The sequence below is a fragment of the Cupressus sempervirens genome, chromosome 9 (assembly GCF_028749045.1).
Source record: "Cupressus sempervirens isolate cs-2001-9-10 chromosome 9, ASM2874904v1, whole genome shotgun sequence".
NCBI lineage: Eukaryota > Viridiplantae > Streptophyta > Pinopsida > Cupressales > Cupressaceae > Cupressus > Cupressus sempervirens.
Genome location: NC_143126.1, coordinates 594,410,009 through 594,432,186, shown reverse-complemented (window position 1 = coordinate 594,432,186; position 22,178 = coordinate 594,410,009). Strand labels below are relative to the sequence as shown.

Sequence of the window (22,178 nt, the reverse complement as noted above, 5' to 3'; positions counted from 1 at the left end):
CAGGGTGATTGTGTCCATGGTTATTTTGGCTAGGTTTTTATGTTTGCATACCATCTTGACGTCGTTCATACCATAAGCTTGCATATGTCTACTGAATTTAGAAGCATTTCCCTTTGTTGTTGCACGCTTCAAAAAGATTTCGCAAATTTTGAATGAGGAAATTGAATGTTATTCCATTATACCCAATAACGAGTTTGGAATTAAAATGTGCCTTTGTTGTGATTGACTTTTTAATTAAAATTCAATGTGAATTGTCAGCTCAACCTATAATACATGTTCTCATTGTTGTCAAATGTGCATATGTGATAAAATGCAAAAGAATTTGTATTGTTAGTTAATGATTTGAATGTTGTCAAAAATTGTAATCAAGTGAAAGACAATACTTTTTTGGGTGATACAAGATTGCCCTTACACCTTGAAATGCTTATGTATCATTAAGAGGTTTATCTTCATTTATTTATTTTTTATTCAACCAAGACTAATTTTTACACTAGTGCTATCAAAATTTTCCCCCAACTCTTTTTTCACATTCTTCCAACTTTTCAATCAAATGCTCAAAAGTGGGAGACTCCAATTGATTACTTGAATGTATATACTCCAAACAAGTTGATAGAGTTGGAATAAGTTAAGACAATAAGATATACATCAAAATTTGACCATTACCATTCTTCATTCTAAAATTAAAACTTTTAATTGTAATTGAATGCCCGGAATTTATAAATCATATTTACCAAATTTCCCTTTCTTTAACCACAATTGATGTTCTATATTGGGTGTCCTATCACTAATATAATACCACAAATCACTTAATAAGATTGTTTCTTATTTTTGTGTATCATTCTAGACATGGATCTTTTCAGATTTTGGCATCAATTTTCGTATAAAACTCTTTTTCTAAAGGTTTAGAGAACTTCTTCAGTTAAGAGGTAAGGTCTGAAGGTACCATTGAACCAAATTCAACTAAAATAATAATAATAATAATAATTAAAAATAAGCAAAAGTTTAAATATTTATGAGTTCACTAGCTTTACAAATTGTTCCTACTATAATATTGAACACACCTACCAGCCAAAATAAGCTAGGCAATAACATGGGAACCTACCCTAAAAACTGTAAAAATCAATAACCCTGCCATTGCTTTATAAGATTCTTATTGATTTGTTTTGCCCGTTTTGTGTACCTTTCTCTCAGATTTCTGTGCTTTAGGCAGATGTAAGCGTTTAGATATGGCTATCAAATGCTACTTTGCTTTAGCGCCTAGAAGTCATTCCTATAGTAATATTTCCTTGTGGTGGCAAGTTTGAAAGATTATAGTTCCTGTACTCTGATACCCATGCCAGGATTTTGATGAAGGATAGAATTGTATATGCTCGTTGAAAATGAAGATTTACAGTATATAAAATTGCAACAATATTCAGGAGGCAGCAAATGCTTGTCAAAATGTAATTGTTAAAGAGGAGTTTTGCAGGAGCTGTTTCCGAATTAAATTGTGGATTAGTTTTCACATCACCATTTCAAATCATGTTGCACGGTCAATCATCAGGATGATTGAATGCTTGATGTGAACAAAATGACGAGGTTACCAAATCGATGCTGAGCCAATTTAGGCTTCATTGAGCTTGAAACAGGCAGCCTTCAGGTGGTGTGAGACATCCAGAGGATGCCAATAATTCAGTCCACACCAAGGACATTGAAAAATTGGACATGAAAATGGTCAGCTTCTCTATAATAATCCTGTACTTTGTTTTACAAATGCACCTAAAATTGTAGGAAAAAGGATCTGTAATAATAGCATGGGAATTCATTGATTAAACTTATAGTCTTCACTAGGGCCTTGTTAAACAGGAGTTTTGTACTATAAATCTGAGATATAGAATGAGGTTTGCAGATGCTGCATCTTTCAGGTCAGACTCGCTCGTAAAGTATTTCAGAGAAGAAACGATGCTCAAAACCTCAATCAGAGATATAGTTGCAAACCCTAGTGTGTATTTCCTTTTGTGCCTTGCGAGAAAGAAAGTGAGGGCATCTTTAAACTTAACCAATGTTAATGCTTTTTAAGAGTTACCGTGAGATTCTGATGTCAAGAACAAATTACTCTATAATCATTTTCATTCTAGGAAGATCTAAGAAATTTAGTTTAATTTTAGGTTTCTTTTTTCTTAAATCAATGATGAAACACAAAAAAACATACCTGCAACCTGGGGAAGAACCCAGGGGATAGGAATGTATGATTTGAATCATCGCACTCCAAATGGCGGCCTGCAAAGATGCATTCTGATACATCTAGTTGCCATCTTTGCGGTTTATTTCGACCTTCCTCGAGTATTGCAGGAATGAAGAGCTTTGAATCAGATCTACCAGGATCTTGCTCATAGCAGAGTTCCAACTTCAACATCATGCTTACAAGGTCACTTGGGTGAACATTATCGAAAATTCTCGGCCCAAATCCAGGCACCGAACTCTGTAATGAATCCCTCAAAATGACCTCTAATTCTTTCCTAGTTGTGAAACCACTCTGCTGCGAATCTGAGGTAGATTGGTTTTTGCTGCTCAATCTGACCAGGCGTCCAAGCACTTCCTCACAAAACCACTCACAATTGACAATGATGAAGTCGAGCTCCTGAAAATAGATTACTTCTCCAGCTTTATGCAAAGAGCTTGCCACTGCTCTCCGCCTTTCTTCAACCTTTTTGGGGTCATCATATCGCTGTATTCTCAGTGATGGCACCTGAATTTGACAAAGTTGTCCAAATTCTTCCCATCTCATCACTGGTTTGTTGTTTTCAGATTTCCATCTAGATAAAAGAATTCTTAAATCATCACATACTTGGTAAATTTTTGGAACCCTTTCTAGTATTGTTCTAGTAGTTTGTTGCACATGACGAGCAACTTTACTCACTGATCCAGATGATCTTGCATCGACTGTATAAATTGACGGACATAATTCAACAAAACCTGTGAAACGGTCCTTGAGCCTGTAAACACATTGGACGGCTGACAAGTACAATTCTGAGCTCTCGGAACTTTTATCAATATGAGTGAAAACCACCGTCACGTGAGGCAGAAGCGATTCTGCTCTTCTGGAGTTTGATACGACAAATCTTAGCCAGTATACCAGATCTTCTTCAATCTCTTGATTATTTTTGGGTTCTCTGTTTTCTGGCTTTCTGAACAAGCTGCATATTATCAGGAAAAACGATGGACTTCCTTGGCCAGGAAACATGAGATCATGAAAAGCATGAAACTCATGCTGACCTGCAAGATCCCAAATTGAGATTCTAGTATCATCATCTTCAACGACTTTGATTTTGATTCCCTGAGTTCTTCCAATGGGTTCTATAGGGTTTACAAATGTTTTAATTTGGTCTACTGTTGGAAGTTTGGCTCGAGCATACGTCTGTAATAGCGAATTGCATAGGGTTGTCTTACCTGCAAGCAGTACCAGGTTTTTTGGTCATTGTGTTGTCCTAAATTATACTTTATAATAAATCTTGCTACCTGATTTTCTTATCTTTGATTGCTGTGTTCTTCGCAGTTTAGAAAATATAATTCTTTAAACACACACTGAGGTTAATGATAATAGATTTTTACAATTCATGATATTATATTCAAGTTTCTGAGTAAGATTGTGTGTAAGTTTATGAGCATCAACGTGTCAGATCATACTCAATGATCTATCATCAGGATGAAAAAGTTTCGAAGCTCTCTCATCCCGATGATGGATCATTGAGTATGACCTAAGCTCTTTCATCCTGATGATGGATCATTGAGTATAATCCAAGCTCTCTCATACTGATGATAGATCATTGAATATGTTCCAAAACGTTAATGCTAATAAAATCACACACAATCTTACCCAGAAACGTGAATCTAACACACTGAGGTTATTTTGAACCCCAAGGATTCTGTGTTTTTTGTCTCAAAGATAAATATTCATACAAGACATGATAAATATGCTTACAAGGAGGCACTGCATGAGAGTATATCTACATTGGAAAGTCAATATTAATTAAGATGCATAATAAACTAATTGTTCTGCCATTTTCAAAATGCATAATTGTAACAAACAGAAGACAATGAAATACTTGCCTGCAAATTCCTGTCCACAGAGAAAAACTCTCACAGATTTGGGCACTGTCTTTGGCATATCTCTTAGCAAATTGGATTGGGGTTCAGCACTGGCATTCTGTCGAAGTCGTTGGTGAACATGATCAGCTTTTCCAGATGCTTGAAGAGGAGTTCCACTCAGATCTATCTCTTCAAGCCATATATTCACTTGCAATGCATCCATTATGGCTTCAAGCACTGCATCTCCTGCAATACCTTTACATCCCTTAAGAATCAAAGCTTTCAAAGCCGTGTTTCTCTGAAGTGCTTTGAGAATTTTGATGAAATCTGCGGAACCCATGCTCTCATCATCAATCACAGAAAATTTAAGCAAACTCTGGTTTGAAGAGATCATCTGCACTAAAGCATTTACTCCATAACTACCCATTTTGTTCTGAGGCCCGCCAATGGACAAAGATTTCAAAGAAGTATTTGCTTGCATTTGGCCTGGTTTGAACCTACTCAGAGGGCAGAGTAAATGCTCAATTCCCTCTCCCCCAATTGAGTTCCTATCAAGCTGCAAGGACTGTAGGCTTTTGTTGGTAAACAAAGCAGCTGCAATGTAATAAACACCCTTAGTACTCATGCTTGTATTTGACATATTCAGGTGCTTCAGAGTCTTATTTTCCTCGAGAACTCGCCGGAGCTCTTGAGCGCATTTAGAGTTCACATGATTTCCACTTATATCTAGATTTTCTACAGTAGTATTCCGCGCAAGGGCACAAACTATCCTGTAGCACCCAGAAGTGTCAATCCTATAGATCCTCAAAACCTTATTCAATGGGATCAATTCAACCACCTTGGCATGCTTTGCTTTACTCTCTTTGTTCCATACATGAAGCTCCAAGTTCCTATTCCTTCCCAAAGAGGCAGAAACCAGTGGATAAGCTGTAATTGATTGCATATCCAATATGGTCAGAAACCTCAGGCTTGAATTCACTTCAATCATCTTCGCCATCTCTTCGGCCCCTCTTGACCCAATTGAGTCTTCCCAAATTTGCACTTCCTCCAAGCTCTCATTGAACCTTAGAGCAGAAGCAATGGCGGAAGACCCAGAAGGGCCTATACCGCAGTCAGAGAAGTTCAACTCCTTCACAACCTCATTTTTCTTCAACATCTCTGCAAGGAGTTTAACTCCATCTGACCCAAGATGACATTGCTGAAAAAACACCCTTTTCAATGTTGGGCTTATCATGATTGCACTGCAGAGCTCGTTTACTTCAGGTAGACTCCACCTCAATCTATTGAAATCCAAGGATTTCAATGACTCACATTCATTCAGAACTTGGAGTAGCTCAAAAAATGAATCATCTTTCTTGCGGAGCTCTGGAATGTTGATGTTCAGCGACCTATCAGTGTCATAGAAGCCCGAAATCTCTGAAATTTCAGACACCTTGTAAAATGACAATGTTTCGACAGGAGGCTTGTGATATTTTATTGCATAGATTGCTGCATCTAAGCCTTCAATAGTAGTTGGGCTTTCCATCTGATCACTTCTTCACACCAGTACTAAAATTACACCATTAAAAAATCAAAATGTGTTCTATACATACCAAGGCTAAGCTTGATATATGGCAGCAATAAAAAACAATTTTGAAACTGTTTGTTTATATGTTCATAACATTGTTGCCGCAGTATTTTCATTGAATGAATTATTGCAATACAGATTGGAAGCGAAGAATGACACAGACCGCGTCCATAGGGGTACAAGAGGTGTGGAAAATCCACCATTCTTTTCCGTGATTTTGAAGAAACCATGTGAAAGCAGTACAGCTGATCTAGAATTAAGCATCCAAGGCTGTTCTTTTCCCCTTGTTCAAAAAGATGAGGTGGGGTCCTATCTAAACTGTAACGCAACAAAATACCAAATGTCAAAATGAAATTATAGTTCTTTCCCAAAGCTGCTTTCGGCGGTAATAGACAATTGAAGGGACTGGTGGATATTTTCCAATCTTTCATCTTTACAAATTTTCCTGGTCTGAAAAATTTTCTCTGTTTTCTTTCACTTGCACTATTAATACTTAAGTTCATATATATACTATCTTAAAAGTAATGCTCCCCATACATTTGCACCAGTCAGATTCGAAATATGAATTGGGGATTGGTTGTCGATGGTGTCAAGGTATGACTTTTTTCTTCAAAATAAAGTTATAGTAATTAAAAATTATATGAATTTATAATGGTAAAAAGAACATATCTAATTTATTGTTACTATTTAGTCAATTTGATAAAATAATTTATTTTATTTTTTTAACTTTTCATATATATATAACTTTTCATAATCATTAATTAAAAGCTGAACTTGATCTGTGATGCAGATTTATGGTGTAATTTTATTGTAGATTCATATTGTATTATAATGTAGATTCTAATTTTTAGAATCATAGTGTAAATATGATTGTTTAACTTATAAATCTAAATTTTAATATAAGGTTCAAGTGATTAAGATTAGATAGCTTTAACGAAATTTATATAAAAGTCAAAAAGAAAAATGAGCAAATAGTAGGTCCATGTTAATGGTTACAAAAAATAAAATTGTATAACTATCTTCCTCAATTTTGTAGCGGCTCACACCACCCTATAAATAACCATTACCACCAATCCACTAATAAAATGAACAACCTAAATTAGGAAATGATATCAAAGAAAAGGGAAAAAAAGGCAAGGACAATTAGAAGCGAAAAAAGGGGAGCAACAAAAAAAGAGTACTATCTTTGTCACCTTTGGGATGAGCCCGTGCGGCACTAGTTGTTCCGCATGGAATAGCCAGTGCCACATGGGCTCATCCCAAAGGTCCGTGACAATCTTCCTATAGGAGCTTACTCAAAATGGTCAACTTTGAGAACCTTTAGTTGCATTATCATCCCCGCCATTGAAATTTTTTGACCCTCCAATTTTAGAAGACTCTAATCTTGAGAATTTCAAGAGATCTACTTCAATTACCCAAGTGTTGTTGGTTAAACTAACCCACTTAACCCAAAACATTTTTATAATTTCACAAACTTGTAGCAACAACCTTAGTGTCCACTATCTTCTCAATTTGTTCCATCTATTTTCAAGATAAATGATTGACCCAACCTCTCTACCCATTGTCGTCAATAAAAACATCACTATCAAAACGACAGGTTTAAAGTCCATTACATTGAATACGAAACATATCAAGACCTTCAGACAAATCAATCACACAAATATTTTAATTGATCTTCTTAAGTATTGTGCACGGACCTCCTTCCTTCAGTTTAACTTGTTATACATATCTTGGCAAAATCATTCCATACATAGGTGTATACCCTAATTTGATACCTTCCTCGTACACTTTACTTTTTTAATGCAAATCAACATTTTTTTATATTGTTCATTGGACATTTAGACTTATGTCACAACTTCTCTTGCACTTCTTAGAAGATTGATAAGGTCAATAACTCCTTTCCATAGCAATCTAGAAGGGGAACTTTCCATTTGATGTACTAATGCTAGAACTAAAAAAAAATTCAACTTGCCCCAAAACTAGATCTCATTGCCTCGGATTCTCTCTAAGAACCAAAGCAAATTATCCAAACTTTTATTTGCCAACCTTATTTGTTCATCGATTTAGGGGTGGTATGATGAACAATATGATGAACAATATGGATTCAATATGATGAACTATAGTAGTAGTGGATGATGAACTTTTATTTGCCACCCTTAATTTTTTTTGCTTGCAATGAAGAGGACATTTTCAATGGGAATAGCAACAAGAAGAATAGAGTTGGGGATAGGTCTAGCAAAAAATAAAATTGTTTATAAGTAGGTAGAAGGTGGGGTTATCAATGTCTTGACCATTCTAGGGGCTAACAAGGTCTCTCAATATTAGGTCATCTTTTGGGCCATAGGGGAGGTATAAGCAATTCTATTTTTATCATAAATAGTAACCCTTATAGGGAAGATAGATGAACCATCTAGCTACCTAGTCAAACTCCAACCCTAGAAGCATATTCTTGATATTATATTTAGAGGTATCCATAAAGCCCCCATGGGAGGCAATTGTTGTTGAAGTAGAATAAATGAGAGGGTGGTCAATCAGTTCTTATACACACTCTTAACTTTTCCAACTATTGGTAATAGAAAAACATACATCCACTACTACTAAAGATATTTTGAAAAATGCATAACAATACACCATCAAATGATAAGCATTAAGAACACAATAAACTAATACAATGAACACTAGTTATGATGTGGGAACCCAAACTAGGAAAAACTACGAAGAAACTAAGGTGAAACCAATTAGATAATTTGTAAAACAAGGCTAATTACCAGAAAGAAGAAGGGGTATTGTTTGTAGGCTAACTGCCTAAGTAACTACGCCCCAAAATACATAAAGAATCACTATTAAAATGAAGGCTCACTTCTTGAATGAAAATGGGATCGAACCATCAACATTTCAAACCACACTACATATGTATGTGTGTATGTATGTGTGTGTTGATCACAGATTGGTTTTGACAATTGAGTGACAACACACTTAAGAAATTTACTAAGTTCATGTCGAGTTGCAATGAGTGTTGAGTCACTCATGTGTCGAGTAAATCAAGTGTCAAGAAAATAGTAAGTGTCGAGTGAACAGTTAGTGCCGATCAAGTTCAAGTGTCGTGCCAAATAAAATTATAGTATGTGTCGAGCACCAGTATTAACAAGTGCCGACTAATGCAGAAATGACCTAGTTGTTTGTGATGGCACAAACAACTATGTAAACCATTTTTAATCCAACATATGGATAGATCTCAAAGCTTTGAAGTTAATATTGAATATATTTGGATTCCCTATGTGATCAACATGCAACCAATTAGAAATATGGAAGGATTTGTGCTGGAAAGTTGGATGAATCTCAATCATAGATTCATACCTAACCCTAAGCCACCAAAGTTTTTTTAAAGAGAGACAAAGCCCCATAAGCCCCATAATTCAATGAGAGGAGAGAGAGAGAGAGAGAGAGAGAGAGAGAGAGAGAGAGAGAGAGAGAGAGAGAGAGAGAGCTTTAGGGAGTGCATGCGAGAAGGTAATGATAGCAGTGAAAGGGGTAAATTGATCAGTATACATTCAAGGTGACTTAGAAGAAGGACAGAATAGCAGAATTAGTTATTAGAATAGAAGATCGAGGATACAACAATACCATATCAGATCAGAAAGGATTAAGAAGGATTGAATTGAGATCTAAAATCAGTAATATCAAATTGTAAGTGTATCAAATCAAACATCATACTGTACTTTCTAACAACTACATCAGCAAGATGAAATCCTTTGTATTAAGGTTGATTTAACAGTCATTGAGAAATCCTTTAACAAGGTGACATTCCAAGTGAGTGTTCTAAAGTCCTTTAACCAGGCACACTTTTGACAGGGTATTAAAATCCTTTAACATGGTAGGATCTAACAATTCTTTGTAAGCCTTTAATAGGGCAGGCCTTTCATAGGGAAAATCATGAGAATGGTCAAATCATGTAACCTTAATAGGTGAACTTTATTGCTACAGTAGTGAAGAATTGTGGGTGTCATCCCCGCCCCAGTTTTACCTTCTCATTGGAGGGTCATATCTAGTGTTAATTTTTTATGTGGATGCATTTATGTTACATGTTATTTCAATATGTTTGTGCATGTATTGTTTTGAAGTTAAAAGTTTTATTGGTTAAAGATTAGTACTTCTGATTCACACCCTCCCCCCCCCCCCCACCTCAAAAGTATACATTTCCCATTTTTATTTCCAACAATTGGTATCAGAGGTAAGTTCTCATCAGGGGAAGCCTTACAACTTGGAGAAAATATCTTGAGATGGAAGTTTGCAAGTTGGGAAAGACCATTGAGAATCAAGAGATTGAGATACATCTCTTACTTCAACAACTGAATGAAGCCAAAGAAGCCTTGAGAAGTTCATTAAAGAGAAGGAAAGAGATTGCTATAACTGAAAATGACACTCAATACAAAGAGATTGACACCACAAAACTATTTGCAGATGGTAACTCTTATGAATTTGGTACAACAATTATAGATCTCATGGACAAGAACAAAGCACAAGATGAGGAAATCAAAAATCTCAAGTTGGAGCAAGAATCACAAGCAATATTGTTATGTGAGGTGACTGAACAAAAGAAGAAAGCTATAGAAGACAAGGTCATGACTAAAGAAGACAAAAGAATTTTGGCAAACAGATTGGAAGAAAAATCAGCAGAGTCGTCTAGAATCTCAAACATGCAGTTGGACACCCTAAGCCAAATGATGAATGCCCATCATGAGTTGAATGTCAAGGACATTGAGATAACCACATTAAAGCTGCAGAATGAACAATTGTAGAGTGACCTAAAAAGAGAAAAAGAGTTTGCTGAAAGTTTCAGCAAACCAAATGAAGCCATCAAGTACTTTGAGCAATTACTGAAATCCCCTAGATCTAGTAAAGATACATCAGGATTGGGCTACACAAGCACTAAAGAAGGAGAATCATCCAAAGCTATTGAGGAAAGAAATAATAAAGGTAAGAATTCTAAATCTACTTGTCATCATTGTGGAAAGAAAGTTCACACAACTAATGTTTGCAGGAGCAAGAATGGTAGTTAGAATGCCAAGTCAAAGAATATGATTCATTATCACAAGTGCAACAAACAAGGTCATCTAGCACATAAATGCAGAACAAAGACCATGCATGCACCAAGATTTGAAGGACATTGCTACAATTGTCAGAAGTTCGGACACAAAGCCTTTGAATGCAAATCCAAGTCCACATGGTCATCAAACAAGGGAAGAAGCCATGAAAATTCCTATAATTGGGATTATAATACAAGACACAGTCATCATTATTGTCAAGAGTATGGACACATCCCTAAGAATTGCATAAGAACACATTTCAGAGGTAGCTACAACAGATGGTTGAGTGAAACTACATGCTTTAGTTGTTTGAAGACTGGTCATATCAGCAAGCTCTGCCCAACAAAGACAAAGGCACCTAACTCAGAATTCAATAAGGGAAAAGGCAAGGTAGATGTTGAGCACATCAAAGGAGAGATGAACAAGACATGGAAAAAGAAAGATGGATGCAACACATCAACTGAAGGGATCACTTCACCCGAAGGGTTAAATGGTCACACTTCATCAAACTAAGCAAAAGGAGGTATGTGGGACTGATTTTTAAATGCCTCATCATACCTCAGTTCCAAGGTAAGTTAGTGCTAAAAGAGGTAAATTAGCATGAATAAAGATGCAAGTTAACAAGGGAAAACCAAAGTCAAACCTTTAAGTTTTCATCTTATTGTTGAGTGTGAAAAGTTCTCTTCAATTGCCAAGTAAATTCTAGTGTGTGCCAAGTTGTCAGTCAAAGCTAGTTGAAGCCGAGTCAATAGTATCTACCGAGTGAAAGTAATTCCTATTGAAGTTGAGTAAGGGTAATCCTAACAGCTGTCGAGTGATGGAAAATCAATGGATGCCAAGTAAAGCAGAAATTGCATAGAAGTCAAGTTTACAGTTGTACATGCACCATGCATTAAATGCTACATTTTGAAAGGGTATAAGGCATATTTTCACCCATTTTTCGTCATTACATACACATAGCAAGAGTGAGTAGAGCAAAGAAGCAATTGGCAAGCAGAGATTGAAGCTTTTACATGGATTCCAACAAAGATCAAGCATCGTTTCATCAATTTTAAAGGTATTCTTCATGTGCCAAGTTATGTAGTTACGCAGTTTAAATATCTATTGAAACCCTAGCTTGCAAAATGGCCTCTAGCTCTAGAAATCCTAAGGATAAGTAACCTTTTGAAGGTTAATTGGTTAGTAATGAGGTTAAGAAACCAGACTTTAGGGCTATTCCTAAAGTTGCATATAAGAACAACCCAGTAGGTGCATTATCAATTATTCCACCCAAGGTCGTAATGGTTCAAGATGTAAGGAAATGCTATAATTACAAGGTTGGAGGGATAGGAGACACGGAAATTCGACAAGCATATGATAAACTATGTGAGAATGGAGTGTTGAAAGAAGAATTTCAAATCATTGAGAGGAAGGGCTTAACTCATGCCCTAGATTTCTCCATTGTCTTTAAGACTGAATGGATAAGAATTGTCTTGAGTAGAATCCATGATGGATGCTTATGGTTGGAAGGAGGACCCATCAAATTGTCAAAAAGGATTGTGCACAAGGTTATAGGATATCCAACCCTAGAATGGCCCAAAACCCTAAGGAGCAATTCTAAAGAAGAAATTGAGAAGAATACATGGGCAAAGTGGAATAAGAGGGGAATGACTATTGATAAGATCAAGGATCCACTTCTAGAATTTTCAATGAGGGTCATATCTCACAAATTCTATAAGTCAAGCCGACTGAATAGTGCATCATGCATAACAGTTGATGTAGGATACAAGATTGTGAAGAAAGATCATACTTATGATTCGATAGAGCTACAATTGCAGCAAATCATGAAGAGTTTAGGAGCAATAAGGAGATCAAAAAGTGCTCAATGCAAATTTGGTTCGATTTTGATATGTATATTTTTCTATGTTTAGAATGAGTTTCCTTCTTTTGGTAAGGTAGGATGGAAGAGCAATAGGTATATAGTTGCACAAATAAATGAATACATTGAACAAATGGGAGATAATTTTGACTCTGTAATCACTAGCTACTTTGAGGATTTCAAGCAATCCATGAAATAGAGATTAAGGATCCCAGTTTCCCTGGTGGAAAAATACTTCAATGACATTTTCTTTTTGGTAGATATTGACTAACTTTTATCCAGGCTGCAATACCCAAAGTAAGATGGCTAAGGCCTTTGGGGTATGAAATCAATATAGATGAAGCATCAACAGCCATCACTGCATTACTTGTAGAGGAAGTTGACAAATCAACAAAAATCTTTGGAAATTATGATGTCAAATCCAAGGTTGAAATGGAGTTGAAAACTACCTCAACTCTCAAAAAGAAGGATAAAATGGTTAAGAAGCTAAAAGAAAAATTTGGTGAAGGAGCTGAAGGTGATAATGAAGATGATGGTGATGAAGAAGAACAAGGTCAAGAACCTCTTGCCCTAACACAAGGTATGGGTGAAGATGATGAAGAAGGTGTTGAGGAGGAACAAGTTGAGGAAGCACCAGAAAAATAGGAAGCAAAGAAGAGAAAGGCTAAGATACAACCTACAACTCAGCCCAAGGGTAAAAAGATTACAAAACCAAGCCCTGCCAAGCCTACTACTCCAACCACAAGAGCAACCACAAGGGAAACCACTCAAAAGACCAAAGAGTAGACAAAAGAGAAGAAGAAGGCTACTAAGAAACCAAGTCTAGTATAGGAGAAAATGAGGAAATATGTTGCACAACCAGAATCTGATGAAGAGAGGATCTAGTCAAAAGACACCAGCCAGTTCAAAGTGGTAAGTCATGCACCCAAGTCCAATATTGAAAATATTTGTGATATTATTAGGGATAATGCATACTTAACTAATTTGAAAACCATTAAATTCAATAAATTAAATAAAGAAGATCATAATAAGATTGAGGAATTAGTGTATGCCATAATGGCAAAATTCAAGAATACTCCACTTGAATTTGACACTACAATGCCCAAGGATTTATATTCCATTGTTGAGAATAAATGGAATTATTGCCTAAACATGGAGAAAGAAATAAGAGAATCCACATCGGCACAAGTGATGCCAGAATTATCAAAAGGCCAAATAACAAAGGAAAATAAGAAACATGGTAGCAAATTTGCACCTAAGTACAAGGCCTTCAGCATTCTTCAAAACAAGATTGAAGATGTTGTCAAGAAATCAACTCACATGTGGAAGTTGATACATGGGTTTATTACTATTAAGGAAGGAGAGGAGGATCCCTTTGAGGGAAGAAACAATAGAGAAGATGAAGAGAATCACAAAGAAGGAGAAATAGAGAAAGAAAAAGCAGATAGTATAGTGGAGAAGGCACAACAAAAGGGAGATGAAATGGCAATTACTGAGGAGTAGCAAACAGATCAAAGTGTGCAAGACACACAATTTTCACATTAAGCCCTCCACATGACACAAACACACCTATAGAGACAGTAAAAGTAAAGGATGTTCCTGATAGCTCAACTCAAAACATCAATCCACTGTCTGCAGAGGATCTAAAGAAGATCCTTGAACAATCTACACTATAGGAAAAGTTGTGTGACAATCCAATATTGGTTAGTGTAGATGAGTTGTGGAAAGTAGTAGCTAATCTAACTAGGGATAAGGTGAGAATACAAGAACCACCTTCTGCCATCCCTATAGCTACTAGTGTACAACCTCAAGAGCAAGTATCAAAAGATACATTAGCTAAGGTTGATATCATAGTGAAAGTTGTCATGATTGGACAACAAACTCAAACTGCAAGAGAGCCAACAAAGGAACAAACAGGATAGATGGAGGTATCTGTACCTATTGCACAAACACAAGATGCACTGCAAATAATTGTGATTGATCAAAGAAGAAAAAAGGAAGAGAAGGAAATTCCAAAGGAAAAGGAGCAAGTAGCAATTCAAACATTGGTTAATTTACCAACTATTGGCACTCCTACAAAAGTTCCTCAAAAGTCGAGCACTGATGCAATGCCACTCCAAATTTCAACACCAGGCTCAAGCTCCACAAAGGTTGCAAGGGTACTTCACTATGGAGACCCAATATTAGATGAAGAAATTGCTATACCAAAATATGACTATGCAACCATAAACCTTGAATAGATCACTAAGATGCAAGAGGCATTGGAAAGGAAGAGAAACCAAGAAACACTCATAAAGGAGTATAAGCAAAGGCAAGCATTACATGAAATCAAAGACGTCTTTCTAGATGCATTCAGCTTGCAAACACCTATGAAACCAAGCCAATATTGGAACAATTGCCAAATATTGTTGAACAGGTGACAAATGAAGACCAGGGAACCAATGCAAAACTCATGGAATGATCTGAAAAGAAGTTTCAAGGAAAGGTAAATGAGAAGATATCTAGTGGAATAGCATTGTCACAAGTGGAATTGACTAAAAAAATAGAAAAAGTGAAGAAGGTACTTGAGAACATATTCTCACTATACACTAAATTGTGTGACCCCACACTCTTCACACAAGAAACGAGCCAAAGAATTTTGAGTCTAGAGAGAAACTTGAAGATATCTGGTATGCAATTACCACAAAATCTAGCTCACAATAAGAAGCACTTTCATTCCACGCTTCACACACAGAAGGAACTAGCTATATTGACAGTAGAAGAGGCTAATACAAGAGCCAAGTTAGTTCAAATTCAAGCATCCCCGACCCCACACATGGAAATCTTACAAAAAGAACTAGCCTATGTTGAGATAGTACTAAAGAAAGATCCTAATATTTCAACACTGGATGGCTTAGTTCACCTTGCAGCAGAGACAGACATTCAAATCAAATCACTAGATGTTGCAATAGACAATTGGGATGCTACTCTCAAAATTGTAATGGAAGTAAATAAGAATTTCTTGGATAAATACACACTTAGTGTATAAACCCTTTAACATTAGTGTCAAAAAGGGGGAGAAATATTTAAAGGATGAGAAATATCTATGCAAGGGGAGACATGTGAAAGAGGGAGTTACAAAATAAACAAAGAGAAGAAAGGGGGAGCAAACAGCAAGAAAGTAGAAACAGGGCATATCAGAACACATCAAATAAAGATTCAACACATCAAATAAAGAGTATCAGAATGATTGAAGTCAAAGAGTTACAGCAGAGGCAAATCTACTCAAAGAGATTTTGGATATAGCAAAGACACATTTACTCAGGGGGAGTTATAAAACTTTGAGGTATATAGTTCTTTAAAAAAAATTGAACACATTTTGAAGTTTTTTATATATGCCAAATTGGATGTATATTATACTCAAGGAGATTAGATTCATTATGTATAGTTAAGTATTTTTGCCACTTATGTCAAAGGGGGAGATTGTTGATCTCAGATTGGTTTTGACAATTGAGTGACAACACACTTAAGAAATTTACTAAGTTCATGCCAAGCTAGTAACATATGCCAAGTATAATATGTATAGATATCGTTGCAATGAGTGCAGAGTCACTCATGTGTCGAGTAAATCAAGTGTTGAGCAGTCCAAGTATTGAGTGAATAGTTAGTGTCGAGCAAGTTCAAGTGTCGTGCTAGGCAGAATTATAGTATGTGTCGAGCACCAGTATTAAAAAGTGTCAAGTAATGCAGAAATGACCTAGTTGTTTGTGATGGCACAAACAACTATGTAAATCATTTTTAAGACAACATATGGATAGATCTTGAAGCTTTGAAGATAAGATCGAATCTATTTGAATTTCATATGTGATCAACATGCAACCAATCAAAAAAATGGAAGGATTTGAGCGAAAAAGTTGGATGAATCTTAATCGTAGATTCATACCTAACACTAAGCCACCAAAAAAAAATTTAAGAGAGATGAATCCCCATAATTCAGTGTGAGAGAGAGCATTAGGGAATGCATGCGAGAAGGTAATGATAGTAGTGAAAGGGGTGAACTGATCAGTATACATTCAAGGTGACTTAGAAGAAGGAACAAAATAGCAGAATCAGTTATCAAAATAGAAGATTGAGGATACAGCAATACCATATCAGATTAAAAAGGATTAAGAAGCACTGAATTGAGATCTAAAATCAGCAATACCATATTGTAAGTGTATTAGATCAAACATTCTACTGTAGTTTCTAACAACTGTATTAGCAGGATGAAATCCTTTGTATTAAAGTTGATTTAATAGTCATTGAGAAATCCTTTAATAGGGTGACATTCCAAGTGAGTGTTCTAAAGTCCTTTAACCAGGCACACTTCTATCAAGGTGTTAAAATCCTTTAACAGGGTAGGATCTAACAATCCTTTGTAAGCCTTTAATAGGGCAGGCCTTTCATAGGGAAAATCATGAGAATGGTCAAATCATGTAATCTTAACTGGTGAACTTTATTTTTATAGTAGTGAAGAATTGTGGGTGTCATCCCCACCCCAATTTTACCTTCTCATTGGAGGGTTTCTGGGTAATCATATCTGATGTTAAGTTTTTATGTGGATGCATTTGCTTTACATGTTGTTTCAATATGTTTGTGCATGTATTGTTTTGACGTTAAAAGTTTTATGGGTTAAAGATTAGTACTTCTGATTCACACCCCCCCCCCCCCCCCCCCCCTCTTAGAAGTATACATTTCCCATTTGTATTTCCAACAATATGATTACCTTTGTCAACCACCAATCATAGAACATGTGAAACCTACAATGCATTGATTTTGTTGATACATTTAATTATAAGCATTAGACCTCAATCTTGAATCTCATTGCCACATTATGATATTACAAAAATAGGGCACACATAAGATAATATAGTTGTTGGCATTGGAGGAACGTCACAATCAAGTCCAAAAGATGGAAACCTAAAGATGATTGGATGAATTGATGACCCTAGGTAATACATCTATGAAATCAAGAACTAAGAACACCAATTTGAACATGAGTGCCCAATTAACCAACTAGGAACCAACATGTGTGTAAAAATAAGAACCAAAACAACCAAGTACATGAGCCCACCAACAAGAGGAAATGTAGGTTATTCCTGTCATGTATGCTTTCTTTCATCATGATGATAGATCACGTTGTGTGTGTGTGTGTGTGTGTGTGTGTGTGTGTGTGTGTGTGTGAGATTACCTCTATCAATAACCAATAATAAAACATGTGAAACCTACAATGCATTGATTATGTTGATACATTTAATTATAAGCATTAGATCTCAATCTTGAATCTCATTTTCACTTCATGATATTACAAAAATAGGGCACACATAAGACAACATAGTTGTTGGTGTTGTAGGAACGTCACAACCAAGTCCAAAAGATGGAAACCTAAAGATCATTGGATGAATTGACAACCCTAGGTAATACATCTATGAAATCAAGAACAAAGAATAACTATGGCTAACCAAAAAGAATAAAAATATTGATCAACACCAATCTGAACATGAGTGCCCAATTAACCAATTAGGAACAAACATGTGTGTAAAAATAAGAAGAACCAAAACAACCAAGTACATGAGCCCACCAACAAGAGGAAATTTAGGTTATTCTTATTTATACTCTCCTTCATCCTGACGATGGATCACATTGTATGTGTGTGTGTGTGTGTGTGTGTGTGCGCGTGTGCGTGTGCGTGTGCGTGTGCGTGTGCGTGTGCGTGTGCGTGTGCGTGTGCGTGTGCGTGTGCATGTGTGTGTGCGTGTGCATGTGTGTGTGTGATTACCTATGTCTGTTGGAAGCATGAAAGGTGATGGTATTCCTGTGGGGAAGTATTGTAGAAACATGGTTAGATCATTATCATGATGATATGTTACATTCATGGCTATGTTTATCATTGATGTCAACACAGCAATTTTTTGTGGTATTTGACAGAAGAACAGCGGAAAGATCAAGTTGGTACAGACAAATCATTGAGTAATTTCAATAGCGAGGTTAAAGAGAGATTATACTATGTGTCTAGTATATGTAGCTAACCTTAGAAGCATGTGATATTAAGTCTGGAAGAAGTTATGTATGTTTCGGTGAAGATTGTTCTGAGATAGATTTTGCAGAGGCATGTTCTGGTAAACTTGTTATATCTCTTAGAAGAATTGTTACTCTGAGAAGCTGAAGTTAAAGATGTGAAGAAGACATGTTGGTGATGACGTAGCTAAGCTCGCTCGTCATAACGTTACATGTACGAAAAGATACTCAAGTTACAAGGAAGAAGATTAATGTTATCGCTAAGTGTAACATGTTCTTAATGAGGTCCTATAATAATTAACTGAGAAGGTGTAATAGTCAACTCAGGGAATTGTTTTATGGATTCAATATAAAGGAAGGACATTTTCCTTTATCATGTATGAGAGTCCATCATCAAGAATAGGCCAATAGTTTATATATGAGATGTAAGAATAATTGTAAGCAGAACAAAGAGCGAAATGTGAAGTTAAGCAGAGCAGAGTGAAGGTGAAGGAAACTTCATTGTCGAGATTTTATTGTGTGATCCAAAGTTTAATACTTGGATTTGAGGTTCGTAACCTGGTCTACAAGGTCAGACAGTGATTGGTCTGGTTGATAGGACAAAGGAAAGAAGTTAAAGTATAGTACATACAATCATTCTACAAGGAATAGTTGAGAGATCAGTAGGAAAGTGAGTTCGGTGATCTTGCCCCAGAAGCTATTTGGGCAATGGGTCTTTCTATCTTCTACAACTCCTAAAAAGGATTCAAAGTCTCCTAACAGGGACTCATATGTACTAAATTTCGTAATAGACTGCTAACAAGGTCCATCCTCTAATAAGGAATATTTATATTATTACATCATCTTGTGGGCATCAATTCATACTAGGGTTTTCCCTCTAATCAAGGTTTTCCCTAGTTAACATATATGGTGTAATTGTCTACGTGCATCTTGTTATGGTTGTTGTTTACTTTAGTTGAAAGGTTAAGATTGTTTAAGGTTGATAAATGTTTTAATTATTGGATAACTGATTCAGCACACCCCCCCCCCAGTTATCTTGGTGGACTATTGTTTCTAACAATTAGTATCAAACCTTCAGGTCCTTGGAGATAAAGTTTAACAACTTTGGGAGATCCATGTCAAACATTTTTAGAAAGGATAGTTCGAAGTTCGATGGAATAAATTATGAAAGTTGGAAGGAAAAGATGAAAACAAATCTATTGTATATGGGCCCAAGATATTGGATCTTGACAAAACATCTAACATGATAGGAGAAATGAAATATGCAGGATATTGGGTCCAACATATGCAGCATATAAGAAATTCAAAGTATATCAGATGGATGTCAAGTCATCATTTCTAAATGGAGAACTTAAAGAAGAGGTATACATAGAATAGCCTAAAGGTTGTCGTTTGACAAATGACAAAGACATAGTATGCATATTGAAGAAAGCATTGTATGGCTTGAAGCAAACACCAAGAACCTGGTATGCAAGGTTGGAAAAGCATTTGACAAAGCTTGGATATAACAAAGGTATGGCAAATAGTAATATGTATTGGAAAGACATTGAAATGGATTGATGATCTTGGTACTATTTGTTGATGATATCATATTTGGAGGAAATGATGATGAAAGTGATAAGTTTGCAGAAGAAATGAAGAAGGAATTTGAAATGAGCATGATAGGAGAAATGAAACATTTTCTAGGATTACAAATTGTGCAAGACAAAGAAGGAATCTTTATTTCTCAGACTAAGTATCTAAAAGATTTACTGAAAAGGTTTGGTTTGGAAACATGTAAACCCATTGGAACACCTATGGTAACTAGACACAAGTTGTCTATAAAGGATGAGACACCTACTGTTGAGCAAAAGAAGCACAGATCTATGATCGAAGGATTGCAATATCTAACTCACACAAGGTCAAATATAGCAAATGCAGTTGGAATTGTTGCAAGATTTCAAGTTGATCCCAGAGAAGCACATTATGTAGCAGTCAAAAGGATATTTAGATATCTGAAAGGAACACTAGAGGTCAGATTGTGGTATGATAGATTTAATGATTTCACTCTATATGCTTATATTGATGTTGATTGGGCAGGTAGTATGGATGATAGAAAGAGCACCAGTGGTGGAACCTTCTTTCTTGGAGGAAGATTAGTTTCTTGGCTAAGCAAGAAGAAGGACTGTACCTCTCAAAGTACAATAGAAATAGAATATGTTGCAGCAGCAAACAATTGTAATCAAGTTGAAGCAAATATTAAACGATATAAGGATAGAATTCAGTGAACCTGTTGTCATACATTGTGACAACACAAGCATAGTAAATATGTCTAAGAATGCAGTGTTACATTCTAAGACTAAACACATTTTTATCAAGTATCACATGTTGAGAGAAAAAGTTATAGAAAAGGAAATTAGATTGGAGTATGTAATCATTAAAGAGAAGGTTGCAAATATTTTCACTAAGCCTCTTCCCAAAGAGGCTTTCGAGTATTTGTGAGGCATGCTAGGGGTTACACCCCTTCCTACATCAGAGTAGATGATGCAATAGTGCATCAGCCTAGTATAATAGAGCACTGTTGTTTTTTTGGATTGAATGTTGATGCTTCATGTACGGGGGAGTATCTGTGATGGGCAGAGTCATCTAGGACTCTTGTTAGATGTTGTTTTTGAATAGTGTCTTTGTACACTTGAGCTAGTCAGAAACAGTTGTTGCAGAGATTGTTGGTTGCTGACAATATTGATGTCAATGTGGGAGAAGTTTAACATGAAAAATAGTTTGGAAATAGTAATATAGTTTAGCATGGAAAGCAGTTTGAAAAGTATAGCATGGGAGAATGATTGATGAAGAGGATTTGAAAAAAAAAGGTTAACAATCTTTTATAGTTGGTATTCTTGGAACTAGATGTTTTTCGTCTATGTTGCCATCAATGCCAAAGGGAGAGATTGTTGGAAGCATGAATGTTGATGACATTCCGATGGGGAGTATTGTAGAAACATGATTAGATCATTATCATGATGATATGTTACATTCATGACTGTGTTTGTCATTGATGTCAAACATAATAGTTTTTTGTGGTATCTAACAAAAGAACAATGAAAAGATCAAGTTGGTATAGACAAATCATTGAGTACTTTCAATAGCAAGGTTAAAGAGAGATTATACTATTTGTCTAGTACGCATAGCTAACCTTGGAAGCATAAAATATTTAGTTGGAAGAAGTTATGTAAGTTTCAATGAAGATTGTTCTGAGATAGAGTTTAAAGAGGCATGTTCTGGTAAACTTGTTATATCTCTTAGAAGAATTGTTATTCTGAGAAGCCAAAGTTAAAGATGTGAAGAAAACATGTTGATGATGACACAGCTAAGCTCGTTTGTCATAATGTTATGTGTACGGAAAGATATTCAAGTTACAAGGTGAAAGATTAATGTTATCGCTAAGTGTAACGTGTTATTAATGAGGTCCTATAATAATTAATTGAGAAGGTTTAATAGCCGACTCAGGGAATTATTTTATAGATTTGATATAAAGGAAGGACATTTTCCTTTACCATGTATGATGGATAGATGAGATGTATGA

At 35.8% G+C, this 22,178-nt stretch overlaps 1 protein-coding gene and 1 long non-coding RNA gene across 3 annotated transcripts in view; one reads left to right on the top strand and one right to left on the bottom strand.

Moving 5' to 3' along the window:
- The window catches only part of LOC149540087 (tornado 1), a 29,718-nt gene extending 23,838 nt beyond the window's left edge, over positions 1 to 5,880 (bottom strand). The window contains exons 1-2 of one of the 2 annotated variants that reach the window (XR_016356353.1): positions 4,090 to 5,783; positions 2,192 to 3,429 (exon numbers count right to left, since the gene is read on the bottom strand). Coding sequence is in view for 1 of the 2 variants with exons in the window: in XM_089801283.1 (XP_089657409.1) it covers positions 2,192 to 3,429; positions 4,090 to 5,593 (2,742 nt within the window). In the remaining variant the exon portion in view is untranslated. Of the gene's footprint in view, positions 1 to 2,191; positions 3,430 to 4,089 lie in introns of both variants that reach the window. The other variant, XM_089801283.1, reaches the window with a different exon arrangement.
- On the top strand, positions 1,212 to 6,075 carry LOC149540086 (uncharacterized). The gene is made up of 2 exons (XR_016356354.1): positions 1,212 to 1,713; positions 5,774 to 6,075. It is a non-coding gene; the product is annotated as an uncharacterized LOC149540086 (long non-coding RNA).
- The last annotated feature ends 16,103 nt before the right edge of the window (positions 6,076 to 22,178 follow it).